The sequence below is a fragment of the Crinia signifera genome, chromosome 11 (assembly GCF_055691185.1).
Source record: "Crinia signifera chromosome 11, ASM5569118v1, whole genome shotgun sequence".
Taxonomy (NCBI): domain Eukaryota; kingdom Metazoa; phylum Chordata; class Amphibia; order Anura; family Myobatrachidae; genus Crinia; species Crinia signifera.
In genome coordinates this window covers 87,342,399-87,367,842 of record NC_139227.1, presented here as the reverse complement: position 1 = coordinate 87,367,842, position 25,444 = coordinate 87,342,399, and the positions used below count along the sequence as shown (strand labels likewise).

At 47.8% G+C, this 25,444-nt stretch overlaps 1 protein-coding gene across 1 annotated transcript in view; it reads right to left on the bottom strand.

Annotated features, from left to right (window-relative positions):
* The window catches only part of TH (tyrosine hydroxylase), a 92,236-nt gene that overhangs the window by 59,455 nt on the left and 7,337 nt on the right, over positions 1–25,444 (bottom strand). The window contains exons 2-3 of the mRNA XM_083165579.1: positions 25,077–25,280; positions 5,222–5,396 (exon numbers count right to left, since the gene is read on the bottom strand). Coding sequence (XP_083021705.1) covers positions 5,222–5,396; positions 25,077–25,280 — 379 coding nt within the window. The remainder of the gene's footprint in view (positions 1–5,221; positions 5,397–25,076; positions 25,281–25,444) is intronic.

The following is a 25,444-nucleotide window of genomic DNA, read 5'->3' as shown; positions in this document are numbered from 1 at the left end:
CATTTACACTGCAAAATCGAACTGGTTTTGCAGTGTAAATGATCGCCGCTTTATAAAAAAAAGAATATGGAGATTTCGGTACTTATCTGGGCGCCCGATTTTCTTCATCGCACCTAAAAATCGCGTCAAATCACATCGCATACAATCAGATTGCATGCGATGCGATTTGCCGTGATTTGCCGCGATTTGCAGCGATTTTAATATGTGAAGGCACCCAGATGCCTGTTTCATATGTGAAATGGCCCCCCAGACCCCATTTTTAATTGTATACCCACCCTGATGGCTAAATGCCCCCCCATTGTTAACGCCACCCCACTATCAACGCCACCCCACTATCAACGCGTCCTCCGACCTTTTTATACCCGGAGTTGCGCGGCGTTGATTTTATATAGTGTGGCGAGCGCAGCGAGCCACCGAGCCCGAAGCGTGGCGAGCGGACGCGGATACCTGTGAAGCCCGCGAGGGGACGCGTATAGCTGTGAAGGTATCCACGTCCCCTCGCCACGTTTCGGGCTCGGTGGCTCGCTGCGCTCGCCACACTATATAAAATCAACTCCACGCCGACGTGGATAGTGGGGTATGAAAAGGTCGGAGGACGCGTACCGCCGCCCCTTGCGGGCTCGCTGCGCTCGCCACGCTTCGGGTTGGCATTGATAGTGGGGTAGCTTTAACAATGGGGGTCATTTAGCCATCAGGGTTGGTATACAATTAAAAATTGGGTCTGGGGGGCCATTTCACATATGAAACAGGCATCTGGGTGCCTGTACATATTAAAATCGCATCAAATCGCATCGCATGCAATACAATAGCATACAATGCAACGCGATTTTCTCTTCAAGGGAAATCGCGTCAATTCGCATGCTTAGGGTACTGGCATACAATTTCAACATCGGGCGCCCAGATAAGTCACAAGTACCGAGATTTCTTACCAAATCTCTCATCCTATTACATTTCACGCTCAGAGCCTGACTCTTAGGGTGACATTTAATAGGATGCAATTTTATCGCATTTTCCGAAAACTTTTTAGAATCGCATTTTTTGCCAAGAATTAGCATATTTAATGAGATGTGAATTTGCGGCAAAAAGTGCGATATGGTGCGATTTTTAGTCATGAAAATGTGCAATTTTTAGATATAAAAATGTGCAAATTTGCCACATACATTTTGGCAGGGGGGAGCAAAATATATAGTTACGCCACTGGCCCGCGGTGTCATGCCACAGCCGGGGGACACTTTTTACATAAGGTCCCCCGGCCGTATCCTGCTCACCGTGGCTGGTCAGCACTGGCTGAGTTACCGGGGGGAGTAGGAACCCCCCCCTACCAATAAAGGGGTCTACCCCAGGCTTCACCGGTCCAGGGCTGAAGTCCCGGGCTGTCCCCGTCATCCGTGGGCGGTGGAAGCCAGGCAGATACGTGTAAAAGGTTTTTTTTTTAAATGTTGCTTTTTACAGGTGAACTACAAGTCCCAGCAGACCTCCCCCGCATGCTGGGACTTGGCAAACCACAAGTCCCAGCATGCGGGGCATTAATGGCCCCCCTTTGACTTGTAGCCCACCTGAAAAAAGAATGTTGAAAAAAACACAGACACAGTGAAAACAAAAGTAAAAGTTTATTATACACACACTCATTTTACACTAGTATACTTACAACTCCAGGCTCCAGCATTGTCTGTGTCCCCTGCAGCAGCTCACCCCGCACTGACTGCGGGTGAACCGGCTGCCTCCGTCGCTACTGACAACTTGTATAGCGCTGTCACAGATATTCCGGCGTATCTAAAAATCGCCAGGGCAGAATTTGAGAATTTGCGGCAAAAGTGTGATTTTTTTTTCCCCCGCAAATCGCATCCTATAAAATGTGGGATTGTCGGAAAACGTGCGAAAACAGCCATTTTTGCAAAAAAATCGATTCCTATTAAATGTTACCCATAAGTACCCTTATATTACCCAAACCATGTAGCACTGCAGGTGTGATAGATATAATGTGCAGAGAGAGCTGTGAGAGGGGCATGTCCAAGTGCATACTGGTCCTGGGCAAAAAGAACCCCCAATTTTAATTATTTAATTAACATTTTAATTTTTTTTTTTTTTTTATGAACTTGATTTCTTACAATCAATGGTCAAACTACTGTGTTAGCATCTAGTTTGCAGCTTGCATGCGTGAGGTCAAACAGCGAAACAGAGATTATTCAGCAAATCACCCGCAGTTTTATTGAGAGGAAGTTATCAATTGAGATTGGTAGCCGGCCCTTTTCTGCGTCAGGAAAAATGCAGGCGTGCTCAGGCATTTTCAGGGAGAGTGTGGGACGTCAGCTCCGTCCCCGATCAGCCGCAGACTCGTGGAAGGGTCAGAGTCACACACACACTTGCACAGACCGGGAAAATCATTAGAAGGGGAGTGATTTATGAATTGATTTGCAGCTGAGCAATCCATATATAGTTCATTGATATCAATACACCACCCAAAACTTCACATTTTCAGCAAGCAAAGAACAAAAGAAGCCAAGTTTGTGATGTATATTTATGTTTATTTTGGCAAATAAACATGTTTTGTGCTCATACTCATTGTTTAACAATAAACTGAGGCCCTTATTCTGATCTGAGTACAAATTGGTACTTGTTTAGTTTCCCGGCGGCAGCGTGAGACGCTCTAGCTTGAATATTGGCAGCTTGCCAGACTGCCTTAAGCTACGCTTGTAGTGTAGCGACTGCTTGAATTCTGGCAGCTTGCCAGCTGCCTAACCTCCTTACAGTATCAGGCTACTTGTTTCGTTTCACATCATGTTCAGCTTGCCTGTAACATGATGACTGGATTTTTGCCTCTTGAACCCAAACACCTGAAACGTCTATCAGGCATACAGGCCATTATTCTGGTTCACGCTCAGAGGCAAATTCCTTCTCAAATGGACAAAATCATGTGCATTGCAGGTGGGGCAGATGTAACATGTGCAGAGAGAGTTAGATTTGGGTGACTTATTTTGTTTCTGTACAGGGAAAATACTGACTGCTTTATTTTTACACTGCAATCTAGATCTCACTTTGAAGTACAAACCCTACCCAAATCTAATTCTCTCTGCACAAGTTACATCTGCCCCACCTGCAGTGCACATGGTTTTGTCCATTTGAGAAGGAATTTGCCTCTGAGAGTGAACCAAAATAAGGCCCACAGTACATTGTTGTTTATGGCATATCTCTTAAGGACACACTGTTCGCAACCAAGAGAAACCTACTCCAGGTTAGCAACAGTACAAAAACTAGGCCTTTGTTTCTTAAAGCAACTATGGCAGATCACTTTTCAGCTAATAACTCCTTACTGTGAGCCATTTACATGCAAGTGTTCACAGTATCACAATAAAAGGCGAACACCAGAATCCTTCCACTGTGTATGTGTTGATGAATTGTTTTCAAAACAGTACTGGGAATGTATCTGATATCACTACAAGCACCTTGTGACCTTGCGGGTGTAAATAGTTTATCTTCCACGAAATTCTTTGCCTCAGGAAGAAGTGCAACCAAAATTAGAGTGTGTGGCCTCAGGTTTAGGGGCATAACTTTGGATGAATGGGCAGAGGTGTAGGGAGGGCGGAGCCAGCGGAGCACAAGTTCCGGTTGCTGAGACATCAAGGGGCGCCGGAGCCATGCAGCCTGCTCCCCCGCTCCCTCCCCCATCCGCTCCCTGCTCTGCCCAGCATTGCTCAGAGGCCCTGTGTCTGCCGCTTTTAAGTCTGCTGCTGGACCGCTAGCCGATAGGCGCTCACGGTCCAGCAGCGAATCAGAAGCAGCATTGATGGCTGCTGGACCGCAAGCGCCTATTGGTTAGTGGTCCAGTGGGAGACTTAAGTGAAAATAGCTGCGGACAGGGGCAGCTAACCCGGGCAGAGCAGGAAGCGGGTGGGGAGTGAGCGGGGAGCAGGCAGGGAGGGGCCCCCTTGGCAACGAGCAATTTTAGTTCCCCTTGTGCGCATGCACAGACCCCCTTGCCGACCCCCACTGCCCTGGCAGCAGTGTGGTGTGTAGTCCATAGTCTACAATGGGCTACCACCATCCCAGAATGGTGGTAGCCTGGGGATGCAATGCGATACGCTGCTGCCCAATTTTGATACATCAGGCAGCTTCGCATCCCCCATAGAAACCTATGGGGGATGCAGCCGCTGGTGGTGCAGGAGGCTTCGCAGCAGGGATCTAACAGCGAGGATTTTCCCAGAACGTAGAATAGTGTGAGTGGCCAGTGCGGGGGTTAAACAGTGAGGATTGTTTGTTTTCGGTGATCCCCCGCTGTTAAACCCCTCGCCGGCTGCATTGAATACAGGCCAGTGAATGTTTTGCAGATCTCCTTAAAGAGTCACAAGTGAAATAATTAGTTCCACCTGTCGGTCTTTTCAAATGTGTCAGTGAGTAATGAGTGCACCTGTGCATCTGCCGGGTGACCTGGAAAACGTGAACTGTGTGGGGTCCTGAGGACTGAGTTTGAGAGCCCCTGATTTTAATGCATATATGGGCAGATTAACCATTACCTAGCAACACATTGATATCATACAGGCAGTAGCTATATATAATTATATAACTTGTGTATATGTCCTCCGTATAAACAAAGTTTGTTCATCTAACTTATCATTTATACTCATGTACCATAGACATCCTTATAAAACTAAAACATGACTTTCACACCGTAAAAATAACCTGGGTCACTATGTGGTGTTAAAGGGCCTTTGGAAAAATCCGGGGTCCAGCAATCCGGCAATCTGACCTGGGTTAAAAGAAGGGTTTTACCCAGGTTGGACCCGGGTTGCTGGACAGTGTGAAAGAGTTTGCACGGTTCCATGTGCAGCCTCCTCCCCCACCCCCCGATGATGCACCACCACTCTAAACCGCCGCCGTGTGATGTCAGTGACCCGTGCTATTGCTGGGTTGCTGCTGGAGCTTTATCTGGCAAATGCTGGGTCACTCCCGGGATGGACCCGTGTCCAAATCTCTAATACGACCTGCCATTTGCGATGTGAAAGGGGTATTAGTAAGATTTAAATATATTTCTTCTTTCCCAAATAAAGCTAATTATTACATTGTCACAGGACACATAACATAGGAGGATTACCACACACTACCACATAAGCAATTCCATATGACAGAGCACAGCAGGGCTACCAAACAAAAAGTATACCCTGCTGTAATAGGACACAGCCTATGTCTACTGTCCAGACTTAATCCGGCCTTAATTAGCTCTTACCTTTCACCTCTTTAGTGGTCCTTACATCTTCTGACACTCTTCTAATGGAGCTCATCAATGTTCCGAGGTCTGAGCGATGAACCTCACAGCGTACAAAGTATTCCAAATCCGAGTTTGCTCCAGTTCCCTTCTTCCCATATCGGGTCTCGAGGTGTTGGATTTTGGCTTCAAACGTCTGAGAGATAATAACGATTGCAAGAAAGTGTCAAATATTACAGACCAATCAAAGTGGTAAAACATTTCCCTTTAGATGCTTACTCTCCCGGATCGTTTGGGAAGGTCCTGAAATGTGGGTGGCTCTGTTCCAGACCATATGAAAATATGCATATTATAACATAATTATTCTTGTTTATGACTTTAGGATGATAATCATGGCGCTATTCAATTCAGCTATTCAATTCAGTTAAGCCCGATCAAAGGATTTCTTCTGGCACTCCTTCTGCGGTGCGAGTAGAAATCTGACCAAACTTAGTGCCGCAATGCTGTTTTCTGTATGGGATTAACAGCATCGTGGCAGGCACTCAAGTCTGAGAATGCCAGTTCCCACCACTAAGCACCTGGATTAAGGCGGGAGAAGCAGCATTATCCGAAATAACAGGTTGGTCTACTCAGTAGCTCCGGTACCTGCTGGTGCTATTCATACTGGGCTGTATTGAATTGACCCCAAATAATTTGAAAGAGCGAATGAGCAAATTTTAAGTTAGGAATTGGGGTGTGTGTCATTAAGCTGACCAAATGAAGGTCGACATACATTGGGTCAACCACTGAAGGTTGACATGTCTGAGGAATCCGATACGATTTGCCGGCGGTCGGAATCCCGACACTGGAATCCCGACCGCCGAAATCCCAACAAGGGGGGGACATGGATCGCCCCCCCTTGCGGGCTCGCTGCGCTCGCCACGCAGCGGGCCCGGTGCCTCGCTATGCTCGGCACGCTATTTTATTCTCCCTCTATGGGTGTCGTGGACACCCACAGAGGGAGAAAGTTTCGGGATTTCGGCGGTCGGGATTCCAGTGTCGGGATTCCGACCGCCGGGATCCCGACCGCCGGCAAATTAACTGCATCCCTGTCTGAGGTCGACACAGACAAAAGTTCAACATGCCTAAGGTCGATAAGGTCGACATATGTATTAGGTTGACATTGGGAAGGACAACATGGGTTTTTCACTTTTTTTGTCCCAAATGTCGATAGTTGACATGGACACCGATTTGGAGCACTTTGTCCCCTTGCATGGCTCACTACGCTTGGCACACCATTATATCATCCCTCCATGCCCTAGTGGATAGGCATATGTCGCCTCAAAAAATCCATGTTAATCTTTTGACTGTTGACCTTCACAATGTCGACGCAGTGCATGTTTTGACCTTATGACCCTGTTGACCTTAGGCATGTAAACATTTTGTCTGTGTCAGTATAAGGCCTGTCAACCTTCAGTGGTGAACCCAATGTATGTCAGCCTTAGTCGTGTTGACCGTTTCCCAGGAATTGATGTATTACGCAGGGAAAAGAGTGGAGAAGTGGACCATACCGATCTGTGGCATGCAGTCACTGGGTAGACAATGTCTATGTCGACAGTCCCTAGGTTAACCACTAATGGTCAACGGTGACTAGGCCGACACCTTAAAATGGTCAACACAAGGTTGACATTGACAAAAGGTCAACAAAAGTTTATTGTCGACATCGACATGGTCTACATGAAAAAGGTAGACATAAACATTTATTTATGGTGATTGAGAAAAATATTTCTTAATATCAATATGCTCAATGATGTAACTGCACTTATGCTGTGTGCACACGGGGGGCGACAGGGGCTGAAATCGCTGGAAATATGGTCGCTGGCGACCATATTGCCAGTGATTGGAGTGTGCCCCGGCGATAAATCGCCAGGTGCGCGCTCCCGTTTTCAGCCCTGTTCTAATCGCTGGTCGCAGGAGCTGATTACCTCTGCGGCTCCCCCAGCAGAGGTTCCTTCTCATCAGCGACCGATGAAAAGGAGAAACTGAGCAATATATCTCCCCGTGTGTACGGGGCTATAGATATTGGAGTGACATACTAAAATGTTATACGTATAAAAACAAATTTATTATACAGTCACCTCAACCTGATAGAAAACATTACCGATCATCGTAGACATTGGATTAAAAGCCTGAATACACGGACAGCATATTGTCATTTGATAAAGTAGTGGAATAATAATCCGGGGCTTGGAACTGCCAGATGTGAGGAAATGCAGGAGTACATTGATACATTTTGATGCACAATACTCCATTTGTTTAAACGGTGTTTCAAACAGAAACAAAGATGCGACTACTGTTGATCACAGATTCATATCTGGTAGTGACTTCTGGAACATCTATAGACACTGTTAAAGCATTAATAAAATCATTAAAATGAGCTAGCAACGATACATTTAATGCACAGGTTCTCAAACTCTGTCCTCAGGACCCCACACAGTGCATGTTTTGCAGGTCTCCTCACAGAATCACAAGTGAAATAATTGTCAGTGAGTAATGAATGCACCTGTTGGGTGACCTGGAAACCGTGAACTGTGTGGGGTCCTGAGGACCGAGTTTGAGAGCCCCTGATTTTGATGCATATATGGGCAGATTAACTATTACCTAGCAACACTATATTTTCTTTATTCACATTCTATATATTTTAATATTTAACTGACATAGCATTTAGGTTTTAATATACAGAATAAAGGTTATATTTTAGAATTTAAAAACAGTTCTTTGGTGCAGTGGTCCTCAACCTCGGTCCTCACGGACCCCCAAAGGTGCATGTTTTCCATGTCTCCACACAGAATCACAGGTGAATTAATTAGCTCAACCTGTGATCTTTTAAAATGTGTCAGTGAGACCTGGAAAAAGTGCACTGTTGGGGGTCCTTGAGGAAGTTGAGAACCACTGCTTTAGTGACTAGATCACCCGCATGTTGCTATCTCCTGCAGAGATACAGTGCACTGTCTATCCTGCTAGATTGCTATAAACAATAGGCAAATCCCCGCTCAGCACAGATCGCTCAGCAAACGTCGCGTGTGCATCGCTTGTGTGCCGCAATGTGTGCTGAGCGATCTGTGTGCATTTCTCAGCACGGAGGCCAGCGTAGCTCTGTGTGTGGGGCTTTACTGTGGCTTTAAAGTAAGAATAAACATATTTACACGTGACAAGAATTGAAGTGGTCCTCTGTGACTTTGCAGCAAACCCAGTTACTGTCTCATTTGCAGAAAGATCCATACAACAAATTCCAGGATCCAATTTAGGCCCTTATTCCGGGCTTGCCTACCCTCCCGAAATGGCCGGGAGCCTCCCGGAAATCGGGTCCGGCCCCCGGGGAAGGTGGGCAAGCCTCCCGCATTCTGGTAATTGACCCCGCTGGTTTAATTACCTGAAATTGCGGGTCCGTGGAGAGGGGGCGGGGCTAAAATGACGTGATCGCTGCATTTTGTGTCATTTAAGCCCCGCCCCCTCTCCACAGCCCACGAATCACAGAGTTTCCGGCACAGGGGGGGGGGGGGGGGGGAGGGGGTGATGTCAGCCTTTCTCCTGCCCCCTTGACGTGCTTCTCCCGGAGAGGTGAAATTGAAAGTAGGCAAGTATGCCTTATTCTGATTGAATCGCAAAGGCAAATTCCTTCTCACATGGACAAAACCATGTGCCCTGCAGGGGGGGGGGGGGGCGGCAGATGTAACGTGCAGAGATTTGGGTGACTTATTTTGTTTCTGTGCAGGGAAAACACTGACTGCTTTATTTTTACACTGTAATATAGATCTCACTTTGAAGTAAAACTCCACCCAAATCTAATTCTCTCTGCACATGTTACATCTGCCCCCCCCCTCCCCTTCAGTGCACATGGTTTTGTCCATTTGAGAAGTAATTTGCCTTTGCGAGTGAATCAGAATAATCCCCTTAGCTTGTAAGCGGTTTCAACACAAATGTTGTGCAAATTATTATTGTCTAGTTGAGTCATTTCATTAGAAGCAAAGCACTGTACAAGGAAAGGGTTAACGGCTGGTTCCATTTTGTGGTGCTCCAGGCTGTGCTATTCTGCTCCTCTTGCCCTATTTGTGTGGCAGGTATCTGCACATCAATGCATTAACACTAATGTGACAGCGCTGATCACATTACCAGAGCAGGGACAGCAGCAGATAGCTGGCACATATGCAGGGAAATTACATTACTGCTGTCTGCTTCCCAAGCCCAGCTAGAGGGCACATCACAGAGCATCTCACAGACAGCACTGAACATCGCTCACTCCAAGTATAGCATACCCCGTGTCATGGTCGGGAAATTCTATAATAGCCCACAGACAGGACAATTGATTATTGGGGTTATTCAGACCTGATCGGTTCTCTGCTAATTTGCAGAGACCTGTGAACAGGTAATCAGCACCCAGCCACAGTGAAAGGCGTGATACAGTGTACTTTGGACACAGCGCAGGAAACAGCGTGTTGGTCAGATACTGTGCAAGATACATGCCCGTCGACATGACTCTGCTTCTCTGTGTCCCTCTCTCAGCAGCCGAGCAGAGAATGCGCTTCTCCTGCCTGATGCTTCCCTGCTCTGCAGATTAGGTGTGTGCCAGTGGTGCACCCACAGGGCAGGTGCGCTGTTGGCAAGGCACCACTGGCACATACCAAGTTACGGCCCTGATTCTATGTTTGTAACTGATCTGCACAGAAGAATCTATGTATATAATAAAAGGCTAACGATGCCCCTCATCTCTGTGGGGGGATTTCAAGTGTTCTTCACTAGATGGCACACAACAGAGCAAGCTAAGTGTTGCTCCATTTGGGCACACATACATATACTAGTTACTAGCAGAAATATCAGTACCAAAAAGTTATCTGCATGTGTTCAATTACTATGTACAGTAACATGTAGGAGCGTCCTTATTTCAAAAAAGAACTTTACATTTAAAGGGGATGTTTTTTTTCTTAGAGCTTTTTTCTGAAACTATGGTGAATCATTTGTTACTATTTAAGTATCCCTGCAATCAGGGCCGGTGCTAGGGTGTCCGGCGCCCTCCTGCAAACCATACATTTTGCGCCCTTTCACATTGCCATTGCAACAAGCTCCTATGGAGGATCTCGGGTGCATGTACATGTATGCATACACCATCTCAGTGCTGTGTCCGCAAAATGTTGCAGGCACTAAAGGTGCCCATACATGCTGCGAGAATCGCACACGTCATGGGCTAGATCGCATCGCACGGCATGCATGCAATGTGTGTGCAATGCGATCCGAAAGTAGTACAAAATGTATGTGCAGCACTCGTGACTGAGGAGGGGAGAGAAGGAGGAGATGGAAGAAGAGGAGAGGAGATAGAGGGGCCGGAGTGTTGAGGACTGGCAGCGGCACTGGCATAGCCTACTGAGAAGAGGGAAGGAAGGGGAGGCGGCGCTGCTGCCTGTTCGTCATTTGATTGACAGCTGACAGGCGCAAGGAGCAATGAGTAGGGGGCGGATCCGGACATGACATGTCATCCAGGCATTCACAGACCGCGCTACATGCCTCAGCGCAAAAGTCAGTGAGGAAGAGGGGGCAGGTCGCAGGAGGAGGACAGTATGTGCACGGTGCAGGGAGCTGCTCAGCCTCTCCATACTGCTGCCCGCTGTCAGACAGGTGCTGCGTGCAGGAGGCAGTGACAGTGAGGACTGAGGCAGCTTTAGCAGAGCAGGGAGGGAGACAGCGCCTTTTCATCATGGCGTCTCCCTGCTTTGCAGGAGCTGCTGAGTGGGTAGCGCCGGCCCTGCCTGCAATGTAAGAAATTCTTAATGCAAGAGATACGTATCACAAATACTGTATCCCCTGCATAAGGCAAAGTAATGCTACAGGGGAGAGAGAAAAAGTTATAAACTCTACCACCTGGATGGCAGAGATTATATGGGGCGCTTAGAGAGATGGGTGGGTGTTGCCAAGCTGCTCACACCTGGGGGTGGTAAGGCCCCTATATAACTACAAACGGGAGAAAAAGATGTGAGATGTGAATGGTGGAGCGCCTGGTGGAGGCCTTTGATAAAGTCATCTGTGGATGACGAAACGTGTTAGGCGCACACCTCTACTGGACCCTGTGGAATACAAATAATTCTTCATCCATTCTCACTTGAACCAGCTCTCTTTTACCAAAATCAAGGTACTGGACTTTCAAACAAGGGACACCACCACCTGCCACTATTGTGAAGCCCTCCATTCCGTGAGACGTGTGCCATTTTTCCTCACAAGGGGAGTATTCTACATCAGGCTACAAGTCAGGTGTATGGACACCCACCATTCCAGGAATCCCAATTAAAACAGGAGAGCATCACCAGGAACAAGTGAGACTTATCCACATCCATTTCCCAATCAGGTCCCTGTAGGGGTGATTATTGTCTTATATTGATTATTACCATATATATTGTGTTTTTATTCTTTTTTTATATGATATGTTTATTAAAATACCAATGTAATACCCAATTGGTCACTTTTCCATAATTTTATTCACTAGCGCTCCACCATTCACATCTTTTTCTCCCGAATGTAATGCTACAGGCCGTAGTCCCCATTATTCTCAACAGGGACTGTGACTGGGGCGATTTTGCTGCTATATAAACATTAGCTTTTATGGGCTTTGCCTCAATTGTTAACGCCATGGGGCTTGAATTTAGGGGGAAGCACACTGCACACTCCGCATCTATTGAGTATACTTACCTTGTAACCAGCACTAAACAAATCACCCGAAAAAACCTTGCCAGTGAAATCCTACAATCTTGCACATGTGGGCACAATGACACAAATGAATCTGCCCAGAACCCACAGCTCAGGGGCACTAGGGACAGCACCTGGCTTCAGTCCTTGATGGGTGAGGCCTGGGGAGGACCTCTTTATTGGGGGGATCCCCACACCCCCAGGGACCCTGTCCAGCCAGAAAGTGATTTAATGCATGGTCCCCTGGCCTTCACAAGTGTCCCCTGGTTGGACATTACCCTGCTGGCAGTTGGAGCCCATTGCTGGTTCCAAAATATGGGGGACACCTACATTTTTGTCCCTGTATTTTTGGAACCAGTCCAAGAGCCTGATGCCGGTTTCTTATATAATAGGGAACCCCACCAATTTATTTCCCTGTATTTGGTTTATGCTCGGGGATGGGGACCCATGCCATCTTTTTTTTACCCCAGAAAATCCTGTTACCAAAAATTACACCTTTACTAAAAAAAATGGCACATTCCAGTTACCAAAAAGTGAGGACCAGAGAGGGGTCTTAGACTAAAGTTAGACTTACTCAGGCTGCAGAGGGTCATGATGTTCCTATCAAACTGCAATAGCAAATGAATGTATTGGATGGTATCCACCTCCTCCTGCACTTACATTGCTTAAGGATTGCATATGCTAAGCTGCTGCAAGGCCTTTCATTTATACTTGCTTACCTCCCATAATGGCCAGGAGGTTCCTGAAAATCGTGTCCCCTTCCGGCATCCCTCACCCTACATCACTCTCCTCCACCAGTCAAATTCCAACATTTGCAGCTCTCCGGGGAGGGCCTAGAATGCCCTCACCGCTAGCCGGCACGCGCTTCGCAGATACAGCTTCCTCAGGGCCTGTATCTGCGAAGCGCGTGCCGGCTAGCGGTGCGTGGGCAGATGTTTGCAGTCTTTATTATTTTTCATACTGATGCATTTTGATTCTGTACTTAGACAGTGACCTGACGCTACAGCCTTTTTCAAGGCGCTCACCTTTGAGTGTGTCAGTCCAATTGGAGGCGGCTCCACTGTACTTGCGCTACTAGATACTCAGGCGGTGCAGCGATACAATTTCTGCCACTGGGAGTCCACACTATCAGACCACAGAGCGTTTTCACGCTTGATAGTGTATCCCTGTACCCCAGGCAACCCGTACCTGACGAGTGTGGGCGAGCTGCACCGGCCCAGCATGCTAATCCTAAGGGGGTTACGGCGTTCAAAGGATCCTCCTTCATTGGAGTTAATAGTGAATTGTCACACACACACTGTCCAATTATTGCAGTGTGTGCTGATCCTGTTTCAACGCCGCCCCCAGATTATAGGTTCACTAACCCCACTCATTTATCACATGAGCAAGCGTCAATGAAAGCCCAATTATAAAGAGTTTTTTTTGCAACCCGCTTTCAAATAAGTACCCTGAACTGTCAGAACAAACTCTTTTTCTGTACAGACCAGGAAAACACACTGTTCTTCTAATACATTGTCATTCGAATAAAGCTCCTGCAACGTCTGCCCGCCACCTTGTTTTTTTAAATTGTGTAAACCCCACCTTTGTTTGTTGTTACATGTCTAAACTTTTTATCTTGCAGTTCTTAGATTAATAAATAATAAAGGTTAAGTTTTATTCTCTTTCTGCTGCACCTACAAAGGACATCTCTTTTCTCTTTTCGATTCTACTTGAGAGATGTATAGTTGGGAGGAGAGGGTAGAGAGATGGATAGTAGGGAGGACAGGGTGGAGAGATGTATAGTTGGGAGGAGAGGGTAGAGAGATGGATAGTAGGGAGGACAGGGTGGAGAGATGTATAGTTGGGAGGACCGGGTAGAGGGATGGATAGTAGGGAGGACAGGGTGGAGAGATGGATAGTAGGGAGGACAGGGTGGAGAGATGGATAGTAGGGAGGACAGGGTTGAGAGATGGATAGTAGGGAGGACAGGGTGGAGAGATGTATAGTAGGAAGGAAAGAGTAAATGAGATATATACAGATGGGGCATGGCTCATCTTTGCAGGGGATGGTAATGGCGACGCCAGCCGCCATCCCCCGCCAGCCGCCATCTGTATAGCGAGAAGGGGACGCGCACGCATCCCACTTCCAGCGTTTCCCCCGGGTCACCGCCGGCTTGTCGGCGGTCACCCGGGGTCCCCGACGCCTGCCCGCACCCCACCCCCAACCCTGTCCGTCTCCCTGAAGCGGAGACGGACAGGGTTCCCTTCGCCCCGCCGACGGAGATTGAGACGCGCGTGCGCGTGAGACGCACGCACGTCTCAGTCAGATGGCGAGCCGGGCTGCTGGCGGATCGCCAACGGTGATGTTCTGGCGATTCGCCAGCAAGGAAGAGCCTGGCCCCATCTGTAGTTGGGAGGACAGGGTGGAGAAATGTATAGTTGGGAGGGTAGAGAGATGGATAGTAGGGAGGACAGGGTGGAGAGATGTACAGTTGGGAGGACAGGGTAGAGAGATAGATAGTAGGGAGGACAGGGTGGAGAGATGGATAGTAAGGAGGAAAGGGTGGAGAGATGGATAGTAGGGAGGACAGGATGGAGAGATGTATAGTTGGGAGGACAGGGTAGAGAGATGGATAGTTGGGATGACAGGGTAGAGAGATGCATAGTAGGGAGGACAGGGTGGATATATATATAGTTGGGAGGACAGGGTAGAGAGATAGATAGTAGGGAGGACAGGGTGGGTGGATGTATAGTTGGGAGGACAGGGTAGAGAGATGGATAGTATGGAGGACAAGGTGGAGATATATATAGTTGGGAGGATATGGTAGAGAGATAGATATTTGGGAGGACAGGGTGGAGAGATGTATAGTTGGGAGGACAGGGTAGAGAAATGGATAGTAGGGAGGACAGGGTGGAGATATATATAGTTGGGAGGACACGGTGGAGAGATAGATAGTTGGGAGGACAGGATGGAGAGATGTATACTAGGGAGGACAGGCTTGAGAGATGGATAGTTGGGAGGACAGGGTACAAAGATGTATAGTAGAGAGGACAGGGTGGAGAGATGGATAGTAAGGAGGACAGGGTGGAGAGATGATAATAGGGAGGACAGGGTGGAGCAGTGGCGTAGCTACATTTTGGGCCCCCCCCCCGCCATTAGGGGGGGCACCCCCCCATCGCCGCCCCGCCAAGCACCCCTACCCCGCCGCCCCGCCACCCATGCAAACCCCCCCTCAATCCCCCACAGCCTTACCTATCGCGCTGGTCCCGGGGGCTCCGTTCTTCTGCTGAGGACCACCAGAAAATGGCCGCCCCCATACAGCAGACGGTCCTCAGCAGAAGAACAGAGCCGCCGGGACCAGCGCGATAGGTAAGTCTGCGGGGGATTGAGGGGGGGTTTAACTATAGCACCGCAGCCCCCGGCGCCCCCACATGCGCAGCGCCCCCCCCCCGTGGTGGCGGGGGCTGCGGTGCTATAGTTACGCCGCTGGGGTGGAGAGATGAATAGTAGGAAGGAAAGGGTGGATAGAGGGATGGTTGGGAAGACAGGGTGGAGTGATGGATAATAGGGAGGACAGGGTAGAGAGATATATACAGTAGTTGGGAGGACAGGGTGGAGAGATGGAGAGCAGGGAGAACAGGGTGGAGAGATGAAAAGCAGGAGGACAGGTGGGGAGAAATGGATAGTAATGAGCACAGGAGGGGGGAGGAGTATAGCAGGGAGGATAAGAAGGTGAAGGTGCATAGCAGGGAGCACAGGAGTGTGGAAATGGATACAGGAAGGAGAGTAGGGGGGCAATGAATAGCAGTGAGGTCAGGAAGGAGAGATAGATATCAGTAAGGACAGGTAGTGGGCGAGTGATAGCAGGGAGGTCAGGAGGGAGAGATAGATAGCAGTGAGGACATGAGGGAAAGGTAGATACAGTGGCGTAACTAACAGTTTTGCCCCCCCCCCCCGCACAGTACAGTTAACCCCCCCCCCCCCGCCATACCCCTCCAAAAGCTGCTGTAGCAGGTTCCCGAACCTTGTCTGCGGTCCCGGCTCCCCTGTACACTCCTGGCTCCAGTGTCTAATGAAAACGGACCATCACAAAATGTCCGCCCCCATGCAGCAGACAGTTTTCTGCTGTATGGGGTCAGACATTTTGTGATGGTCCATTTAGATTAGAAGCAGATCTGCGTGTCCTGGGCTCCTGCCACAGATGCAGCATTACAAAGCCCCACAGACCCCCGGCGACCACACCTACACAGCTCCTACCCGCCAGCACGGGGTCTGCAGGGCTATTGTTAGGCCACTGGATAGATAGCAGTGAGGAGAGATAGATAGCAGTGAGGACAGGTAGGGGCAAGTGATATCAGGGATGACAGGTGAGGGAGAAGGATAGTAGGGAGGTCAGGAGTTTGGTGATGACCCTGGTATTGAACTAAAAAATAGATTATAAAAAATGAATAAATGTGAATGCTCTATAGCACAATTCTAATCTGGGGGGGGGGGGTGTTTTTGCACAGGAGGGCACCAGCTATTTCCCTGTGAGAGGCAAACCTCTCCTCCTCACCCGGTGCCATCTTCTCAGTTATATTTGGGAAGATGACACATGTGCATAGAGAGAAAAGACTCTGGCACAGCTGTAAAAGTTTTGTTTTAATGCATAGGTGCCATCTTCCTGAAGATATCACAAAAATATCACTATGGACTCTGGAGGAGTCAGCAGCCTAAAATTTAGGTATATTTAGCAAGGAGAGGTAACGGATAAGAGGGTCAAGCCAAAGCCAGACAGAGACCTGGAGATTCTGAGCTCTTACGGGCCTATTTCGTTGCTCAACACTGATTATAAGATCCTTATTTATTTATTTATTAACAGTTTCTTACAGTATATAGCGCACACATATTCCGCAGCACTTTACAGAGAATATTTGAACATTCACATCAGTCCCTGACCCAGTGGAGCTTACAATCTATATTCCCTACCACATGTACATGCACACACAGACATGCTAGGGTTAATTTTTGTTGGGAGCCAATTAACCGACCAGTATATTTTTGGATTGTGGGAGGAAATTGGAGTAACCGGAGGAAACCCACGCAAGCGCGGGGAGAATATACAAACTCAGCACAGTTAGGGCCATGGTGGGGATCGAACCCATGACGTCGGCGCTGTGAGGCAGTAATGCTAGCCATTACACCATGCATGCTGCCTTATGAAAATTGTTTCTGAAAGGTTGAAACTGGTTCTTCCTTCTATTGTACACACGGATCAATCTGGCTTCATCTGGGGCCGCCAATCAGTACATAAGGTTTTGACGGTTATGTAGTGGCTCAGATCCCATCCTATTCGGGAGGTGAATATAGTTCTCTCTGGATGCCGAGAAGGCATTTGACCTGATCACATGGGACCATGTGTTTGAATCATTGCTCAGATTTGGTATTCCAGATAAATGTATTTCACTCATACAGCTCCTATACACTGACCAAGCCAAGTGCTTAACAATGGTTTTCTATCTCAGCCCTTTTACATTCATTGGGGGACCCGACAGGGTTACCCATTGTCCCCATTACTTTTTGCACTGGCCCTTGAGCCTTTGGCCATAGCCCTGAGATTGCCCCGCTGTATATGGGAATTCAGATATGTAAGGAGGAAGCCAAGTGTGCCCTCTTCGCCGACGATATGTTGCTATTCGCTTCAAACCCAACCAAATCTACTCTTGCAATAGTATCCATGATTGACCGTTTTGGGCCCTTTGCGGGATTCAAAGTCAATTATTAGAAGTCTGAGCTAATGATCCTCAATGATCCACAAAGTTTCTCCTCTCCTTCATAACTTTGTCAATGTGGCAAGATAGCGACATTCTGGAACAAACTCATTTATTTTATTAACAAGATTTTCCAGCTAAAGGTATCTAAGAATCCCACTGTGTGTTTGCTCTCCCTTTTCAGCGACTGGGATTTAGATGGTCGCAAGAAAAACCTCTTGCCTATTTTGCTGGTTATTTTGGGGGTGGCGAACGCATTGGATTAAACGCACTGCCCAGTCAATTCTCGAAACAAAAAATATGCTACTTAAAACACTGTATATGGAAAGACAAGCCACATTACCTGATGCTGAACAGGGGTGATACGTTTCTATAAAAAAAATGGGGTCCATACATTGAAACCTTGCCCACTGATACCAAAACACAGACATTACGTCTATAGGAAAAAACCTCTTGGTACCTGATAAGACAATTCCATAATACGTGAAAGTATGTCTTGCTTGATCCCCCATGGCCTTGTCTCTCTGATCACGAATCTAATACAACTATGCCCCCATGCAATGATATGTTTAGCATATATGACTCGCTCTGAATTGTTTAACTATTAGCGCAATGTCACTCGTTTGTCCCCTTCGTCCTCCTCCCGTGTCTTGTCTGTATGTTTGACCCCTTTCTTATAGTTTTTTCTTTAATAGTTGTTATTTGCATAAAATAGTATTTTTGTATTGGGTGGTGATGTCTATGTAGACCTTATTTTGTTTAGTAATATTATGTAGCAACAGTGACTACCCACTAGTCATTCATACTGTATACCTGGTTTGTTCAATACATATGAGACCTCTACAACTGATTGTGCAGGGCACTCTATTTGATAATCACTGTCTGTCTCCTTGAATTGTACTATTGTGAATCTCCAAATAAAATGTGTATGGAAATGGTGGAGAGAAGGGCAATATTGTTGGTCTATTTTGCATAACCCCACTTCCTCTTTACTCTGAGGGAAGACTAATATCATAAATAGCTGGGCATACATTAGGGTGACTTCTCCCCAGGGAGAAGTTGCCCGTAATCCCCCCTTTAGTTACATGGGACCTATATCGCATGCAGTCCTTTTGCATATGATATATATTGCATCAGATCCCAGCCAAGCCTGCCTGGCTTGGCTGCGATTAGACAGATACGCACGGGACTGTGCAGCACATTGGCCGGCTTTCAAATTCATGCAACTTGGTCACTTTTTATGTGATTGCAGCAATCAATCTCATAAAAAGTGACAAAATTGCATATATAATATTACCTAGCCCTAGTGTAAAGGCTCCACACAATTGGAACTACCAAATTGTATTTAATTTAATTTAAAAATATATATTATATAGGGAAACAAATAAAAAACAATAAAAAGTGTGTATGTGTGTATATATATATATATATATATATATATATATATATATATATATATATATATATATATATATATATCATAATATAAACATTATTCCATTAATGTGAAAAATCTTTAATAGCATTCAAAAGTGTCCAACTCCAGAATGTTTTATATTAGAATACCACCCTTATAGGAAGTATGTAGAGTAATTGAAGAGTGTAGTTAATAACACAAAACTTTTTGGGCAGCGTTGCAGTTACTTTTGTAGTTGATCAATGTCCAAGCTACAGCAAGTAGTTGACAGCTGGTGGTATGATTAAGGAGCACAATGCTCCGTGCGTTGAGAGATATATATATACATTTTTTATTGTTTTTTATTTGGTTTCCTATGTAATATATATTTTTAAATTAAATACATTTTGGTAGTTCCAATTGTGTGGCGCTCTCTCTTAAATAGAATTAATGGTATATATATATATAATACCCTATTTTTACAATTTGCCAATTTCCGAATTGCCATTGGGAGCAGCCTTGAGTAATTAGCTTGGTGACCAACATTTAGATAGTATCGGATACAAAGGTACTTTTTATTCACGAGTGGAACGTTATAAGTACAATTTGCGCACGAGTGTGTTCTTAACAGCTTTTGTTCTTAGGGTCTTCTGTCTGCCAGGCTTTTGACAGATACTTGTATATAGATTGCTGGCAGAGGCTGTCCCCCGACACCACCACTCCTGGATCTAGCCACTGCAGTGAAATTCTGATGTATCACGTTAAGTTCAATTTGCAGGTTAATCTCTATCCCAGATGAGGTGTTAAAGGTTTTAGTCTTTTAGCTGAAAGAATACACCTTTCATGCAGTGGCATAAATTGTCTAAAGTGCCGCAGACCCTGTGGTGGCTTGGGGGAGCCAGCACCAATGGGCTCTGTGGGGCATTATGTAGCTTTAAGCAATTAATTCAGCGGTACCATACAGGATGCTGCTGCCCGTGGTGCAGGCTGCTGGCAGTGAAGGTGCAGTATACCTCCCAACATGACCCTCTCCAGGAGGGACACAATGCTCTGTTTCTGGACATCCTTTTTAATTCATTATTGCTATCACCTATGTGGAAGCACCTTTCTTACCCATTGTTTGAAACAGATGAAGGCAATTATACATTAAGAGGGAAGTCCAGAAACAGAGCATTGTGTCCCTCCTGGAAAGAGTCATGTTTGGAGGTATGGTGCAGTGCGGGGGTACAGGAGGCTGCTGCTGCCCGGGGTCCCGATTCTCGGCTGCCGGCAGTGAAGGTGCAGTGCGGCGGTGCAGCAGGCTGGGTCCCGTTTGCGGGCAGTGTAGGTGCAGTGTGGGGGTGCAGGAGGCTGTTGCTGTCCGCGGTGCTGGCTGCCAGCAGTGTAGGTGCAGTGCGGGGGTGCAGGAGGCTGTTGCTGTCCGCAGTCCTGGCTGCCAGCAGTGAAGGTGCAGTGCGACAGAGCAGGAGGCTGCTGCTGCTGCCTGGGGTCCCAGCTCTCGGCAGTGATGGTGCTGGCACCACCACATCCAGGATCGAGTAGTAGCCACATCCTGCACTGCCAGCAGCTGAGACCCCAGAAAACAAATTCTTCACCACCAGCAGCCGGAAACCCCAGGCAGTGGCCACATCCCGCACCTTCATTGGCTGCAGTTAGGAGTGGGACCCAAGGTATGAGAGGTGCAGTTAGAAGGATGGAGGGAGAGGTGCATGGGCACATCTTTCCCCTAACCCAGTGGTTCCCAAACTGTGTGCATAGGCACCCTGGGGTGCCTCAGGACACTTGCAGGGGTGCCTTGGGTTGGTGGACCAAGATCAATTCATATTATTTATGGTCAATGTACCAGGTAAAACCAGTGCTAGTGGCTGCCAATCATAATATATGTGGACAAACAGAAGCAAATCTGTCCCTCACCAGATACCGTATTTTTCGGACCATAAGACGCACTTTTCCTCCCCAAAAAAGTGGGGGGAAAAGTGTGTGCATCTTATGGAGCAAATATTGGAATATTAACATGCAAAAAACTCCTGAATGCTGGTGCTGCTGCACCAGCATCTCAGGAGCTGCAGCAGAGCCCGCTCCCCCTCCCGTGGTACTTGTCAGCAGCTTAGACTTAGAGGTCCGGGCAGCGGGGTCCTTTTGGAGAATGGGATATCATCGGCGGGGAACTATCATGGGATCTAGCACTACTAGTTCCCATCTGCCGCAGGGACCCCGCCGACGATATGCCATTCGCCAAACGGACCTCACCCCAGCGTCTCCCTACCGCTGCCAGCATGTCATCATCCCTCGCCCGGCACCTTTACACTCACCCCCTAACATTCCCACGGAGCCGGGTGACTGTCTCCAATCCCCATATGTCCGATCACCAGGTGTACCGAGGGATTGAGCTGCCGCGTTGCTGGAGGGACGGAGCGGCCGGGTAAGAGGAAGGTAGGAGCTTCCAGTATCTAAGGGGAAGACAGACAGCGGTTCCAGGAGGCTGCCACCGCTGGGAGCCGGGTATAAGGGGGACAGCGCGCTGCCGATGCTGGGAGCTGTGTGGAGGAGGGGGAATGTGAGGCAGTAATTTGCCACCGGGCTACAGTACTCTGTGCCCGCTCAACACCACCCACTGCCCACTTGTCTGTCCTGGCATCGCGTCCGCTGGCTAGAAGGCAGACCTTTCACCCTGCTTGAAGCTGCCCATTAGATTTAGCTCTCAGCCTCCTGACATTAACAAGGAGCAGTCACCTGTAGGCAGCTCCTCTTAGGCACTGCAGCGAGACTCGACTCTACAGCAGGTTTGTGTCTCACCTGCCTGGGGCTACCTGCATGGTGGAGGGGTGACACAGTGCATTTTTAATAAGTGGACGAATGAGCTACCACTTTCTTTCCTCCCCATGTCCCCCCCTCTCTCTATATGTCTATCACTCTGCCCACCATGTCTCTCTGCCATTCTGCCCCTCTGCCCATGTCACTCTGCACCTCTCTGCTATTGTATTTCTGCCCCTCTCTGCCCATGTCATTGTGCCTATGTCTCTCTGCCCCTATCTGCCTCTCTCTGCCTATGTCTCTCTGCCTATGTCTCTCTGCCAGATCATTCCTGCCCATAACCTCATCCTCAGAATATTTTTTTCCTGTTTTCCTCCTCTAAAACTAGGTGCGTCTTATAGAGCGAAAAATACGGTAACTGTGACATATGTGATAATATTTGTTTCCTGAATTTCTCGATAAGAAGCATTTGGCCTAGGGGTGCCTTCAGTGGCGTAACTATGGTGGGTGCAGGGGGTGCAGCTGCTATGGGGCCCGGACAGTTTGGGGGGCCCCAAAGCCCAGTAAGCACTCCACTGCACCGCACTTCCATAGTTGCGCCAGTAGTGAAAGGGGTTAATAAGGGGCGGGGGGTCTCCGGGACCCTGAACTCACTGCGCCCGGCCGGAGCAGTGCCTAGAGGAGAGAGGAGACACTCGTGAGATGATAGTGACATCATCTCACGAGCGCAGGAATATGCAGCGGCGGGAGTGCGGAAGCAAGCAATACTAGAGTGATTCCCTCCTTCAAGTGCTCGCTCTAAGCACCTGTTTCCTGCACGCCTCTGCCCAGCAGAGGTCTCCCTGACTGGTGCTCAGGGGAAGATGCATGCACATGCGGCACTGACCTGCACTGCAAGGACCTGCTGACCACAGATCAGGCACCGGCGCGGCTATCAGACACATAGAGCTGGCAGTGAGTAAATTAAAGAAATAAAAATGTTACTGCCTTCTCTGTGGTTACTGCCCTTCATCCTGTCCCCACTGATCTGTCATTTCCCCTCTGTCCTGTTCTCACTGACATGTCTCTGTCCCCTCTGTCACTCATCTCTCTCCTGTTCTTATTTTCTTTGTCCCTGTCCTGTCCCCTCTGTCCTGGCGCTGTCACCCATTGTAAGTGCCATAATCCTCTCCCCTTATCCCCCTTACCCTAAATCCCTTGCCCTGCAGCCTGACCATATGCCTCCCTACTACTGCCTTAACCTAACCCAATCAGCATGCAGCCTAACACAACCCCCACCTTCCCACAGCCTTTAACCCCCCTCCACAGCCTAACCCTGTCCTGCCTTGTCTTTTGTCCTGTCCCCACTGTCTTGTCCTCGTCCTGTAATATCTGTCCTTACCTTCTCCCTGTCAGGTCAATCCTGGCCCTGTCACATCTGTATTGACAATTTTACTTCTTTCTTGCCATCCCCTCTTTCCTGTTTCCACTGTCATGTCACCTTTGTTCTGTCTTGTCACCTGTCTCTCTTGCCCCTCTGTTCAGTCGTGTCCCTGTCGCCTGTGTCCCGATTTTGTCATCTATGTGTTGGTCCTTTCCTTGTCAGCTCTATCCTGGTCCGGTTACATTTTATTCATATGAGTACCAATGTGTGTGTTTAATTTTTTTCACCACTGAGTGCCAATGAGGGGGGCCCCATTCAAGATTTTGCTATGGGGCCCACTAAATTCTAGTTACGCCTCTGGGTGCCTTGAAATTATTTTGATGCTCTAGGGTGCCGTGATTCAAAAAAGTTTGTGAACCACTGCCCTAACCAAAGAGCTGGGGGAGGGCGCCACAAACTTTTTGGCAGGGGGAGCCAATTTTGTAGTTACACCACTGCTTTCATGCATAAAATACAAGGTGTAAGCAATAGTAACAACATTTGACAAACTTACCAATGGAAGAGGCAAAGTGGTTCATTCAGACCTGCTTGCCAATTATCAAATCGCTGTGCATGCACACGGTACGCAGTGCTCAGGGACAAGATATACACCTGAAGGTAGCAAGCAAGGGGGCCATGCGTTGTGTGTGTGTTCGGCGGAGTGGCGGCTACCTGCGCTCTGGGCTCCGAACACTTGCAGCCCAGCAAGCAGGTCTGAATCGGGCCAAAAGTTCAAAAAGCATTAACTTTTAAATGACTTTACAGCTGATAGACCGACTCTACACCATCCAGCTACAGTGTTCAGCACAATCTTTACCAGGGTCAGAATCTCTCCTCAGCTTACAGCTGCCACTCAAAGTGGCACCTGGCAGCCCATGCAGTTGCAGCCCATCCGGCTCTTCTCCATTGGTTCAGAGATCTCTACTCACAGGACTCATCACATCAAGGCTATATCTGTCCCTCTCCTTATAGACAGATCACACACTGCTCTGTATCACTCCGCCTCTCTGTGAGGGATACCTGTGTACCACATATCTCTGATGTCAGGTTCCAGACAGTGCACTCAGATAATACTTTGGTCAGTTACTTGGTCTCTTAAGACTGTCCAAGCCTCTGTGGTAACTAGGCCTACAACTTAATCATGGACCCCTACCGCTGCATTCCCCAGTGAGACGTACTTGCTCCATTGTGGCACTGCCAATACATATCATCACGGGCAGTTACATTAATAGGGTATCCAAAGACTGGTACCGAGTGCTGTGGTTTGGAGACATGGATGTATTAAGCCTTAACAAGAGATAAATGCGAGGGTGATAAGGAGAGAGAAACGTCCAGCCAATCACCTGCCAACTGCCATGTTACAGCCTGTGTTCGAAAAAAGTCAGTAAGGAGCTGATTGGCTGGACATTTATCTCTCCTTATCACACTTGCATTTATCTCTTGTTAAGGCTTCATACATCCGCCCCAATCGGCCTAATTCAGCTTCAGTTGTAGTTTCACAAATGTTCGCAATTATGAAAGCTATGCGCTATTTTGCAAGCTCTTTGTTATATAGCGAAGTGTCCGCACATTAAGGGAAGCCCCCTCTTGGGTCATAGTGGTGGGGGGCATACAGTGCGGACACGTCTGCATTGTCCGGACTGTGCTCCCGCAAGTTCAACGTCTCTAAAACATCGAGTCAGCACCCTGTTGCTACTCCCGTCCCTCAGGGCGCAGAAGTGCGGAAATGTCCAAATAGCGATTTCCACAGTTTATTGTTTTAAGCTGAATTAGCCCTTTTTCATTAGGCCTTTTTCATCAAAAATACCACACGCAACCCATTTTATGTTCAAAAACTCGTGTTTACACCCAGGATGGTATTGTGTGTTAATCTCTGCTTCTTACCTCAAACACTTTGAGGGTGCGGGATAAGGAGGAAGGTTTGTTTCCCTTGAGGGAGAAGAGCAGGTTGACAATGGCCTTCCCATCGTTCTCCTCAAATACCAAAGACTCTGTGCACTCTGCAGACTCCGCAGCTGCCGCCGCTGCTTCCCGTTCCTTTCGGGCATCTTCTATTAAACTCTGCCTTCTGCCCAAGAAGCGAGGAGACTGTAAAAGTAAAAGTCACAGTCAGTGAGACCAGGTCAGAGAGTTATAGGAGGTTAGGTCAGAGAGTTATAGGAGGTTAGGTCAGAGAGATATAGGAGGTTAGATCAGAGAGTTTTAAAAAGGTTAGGTCAGAGAGTTATAGGAGGTTAGGTCAGAGAGATATA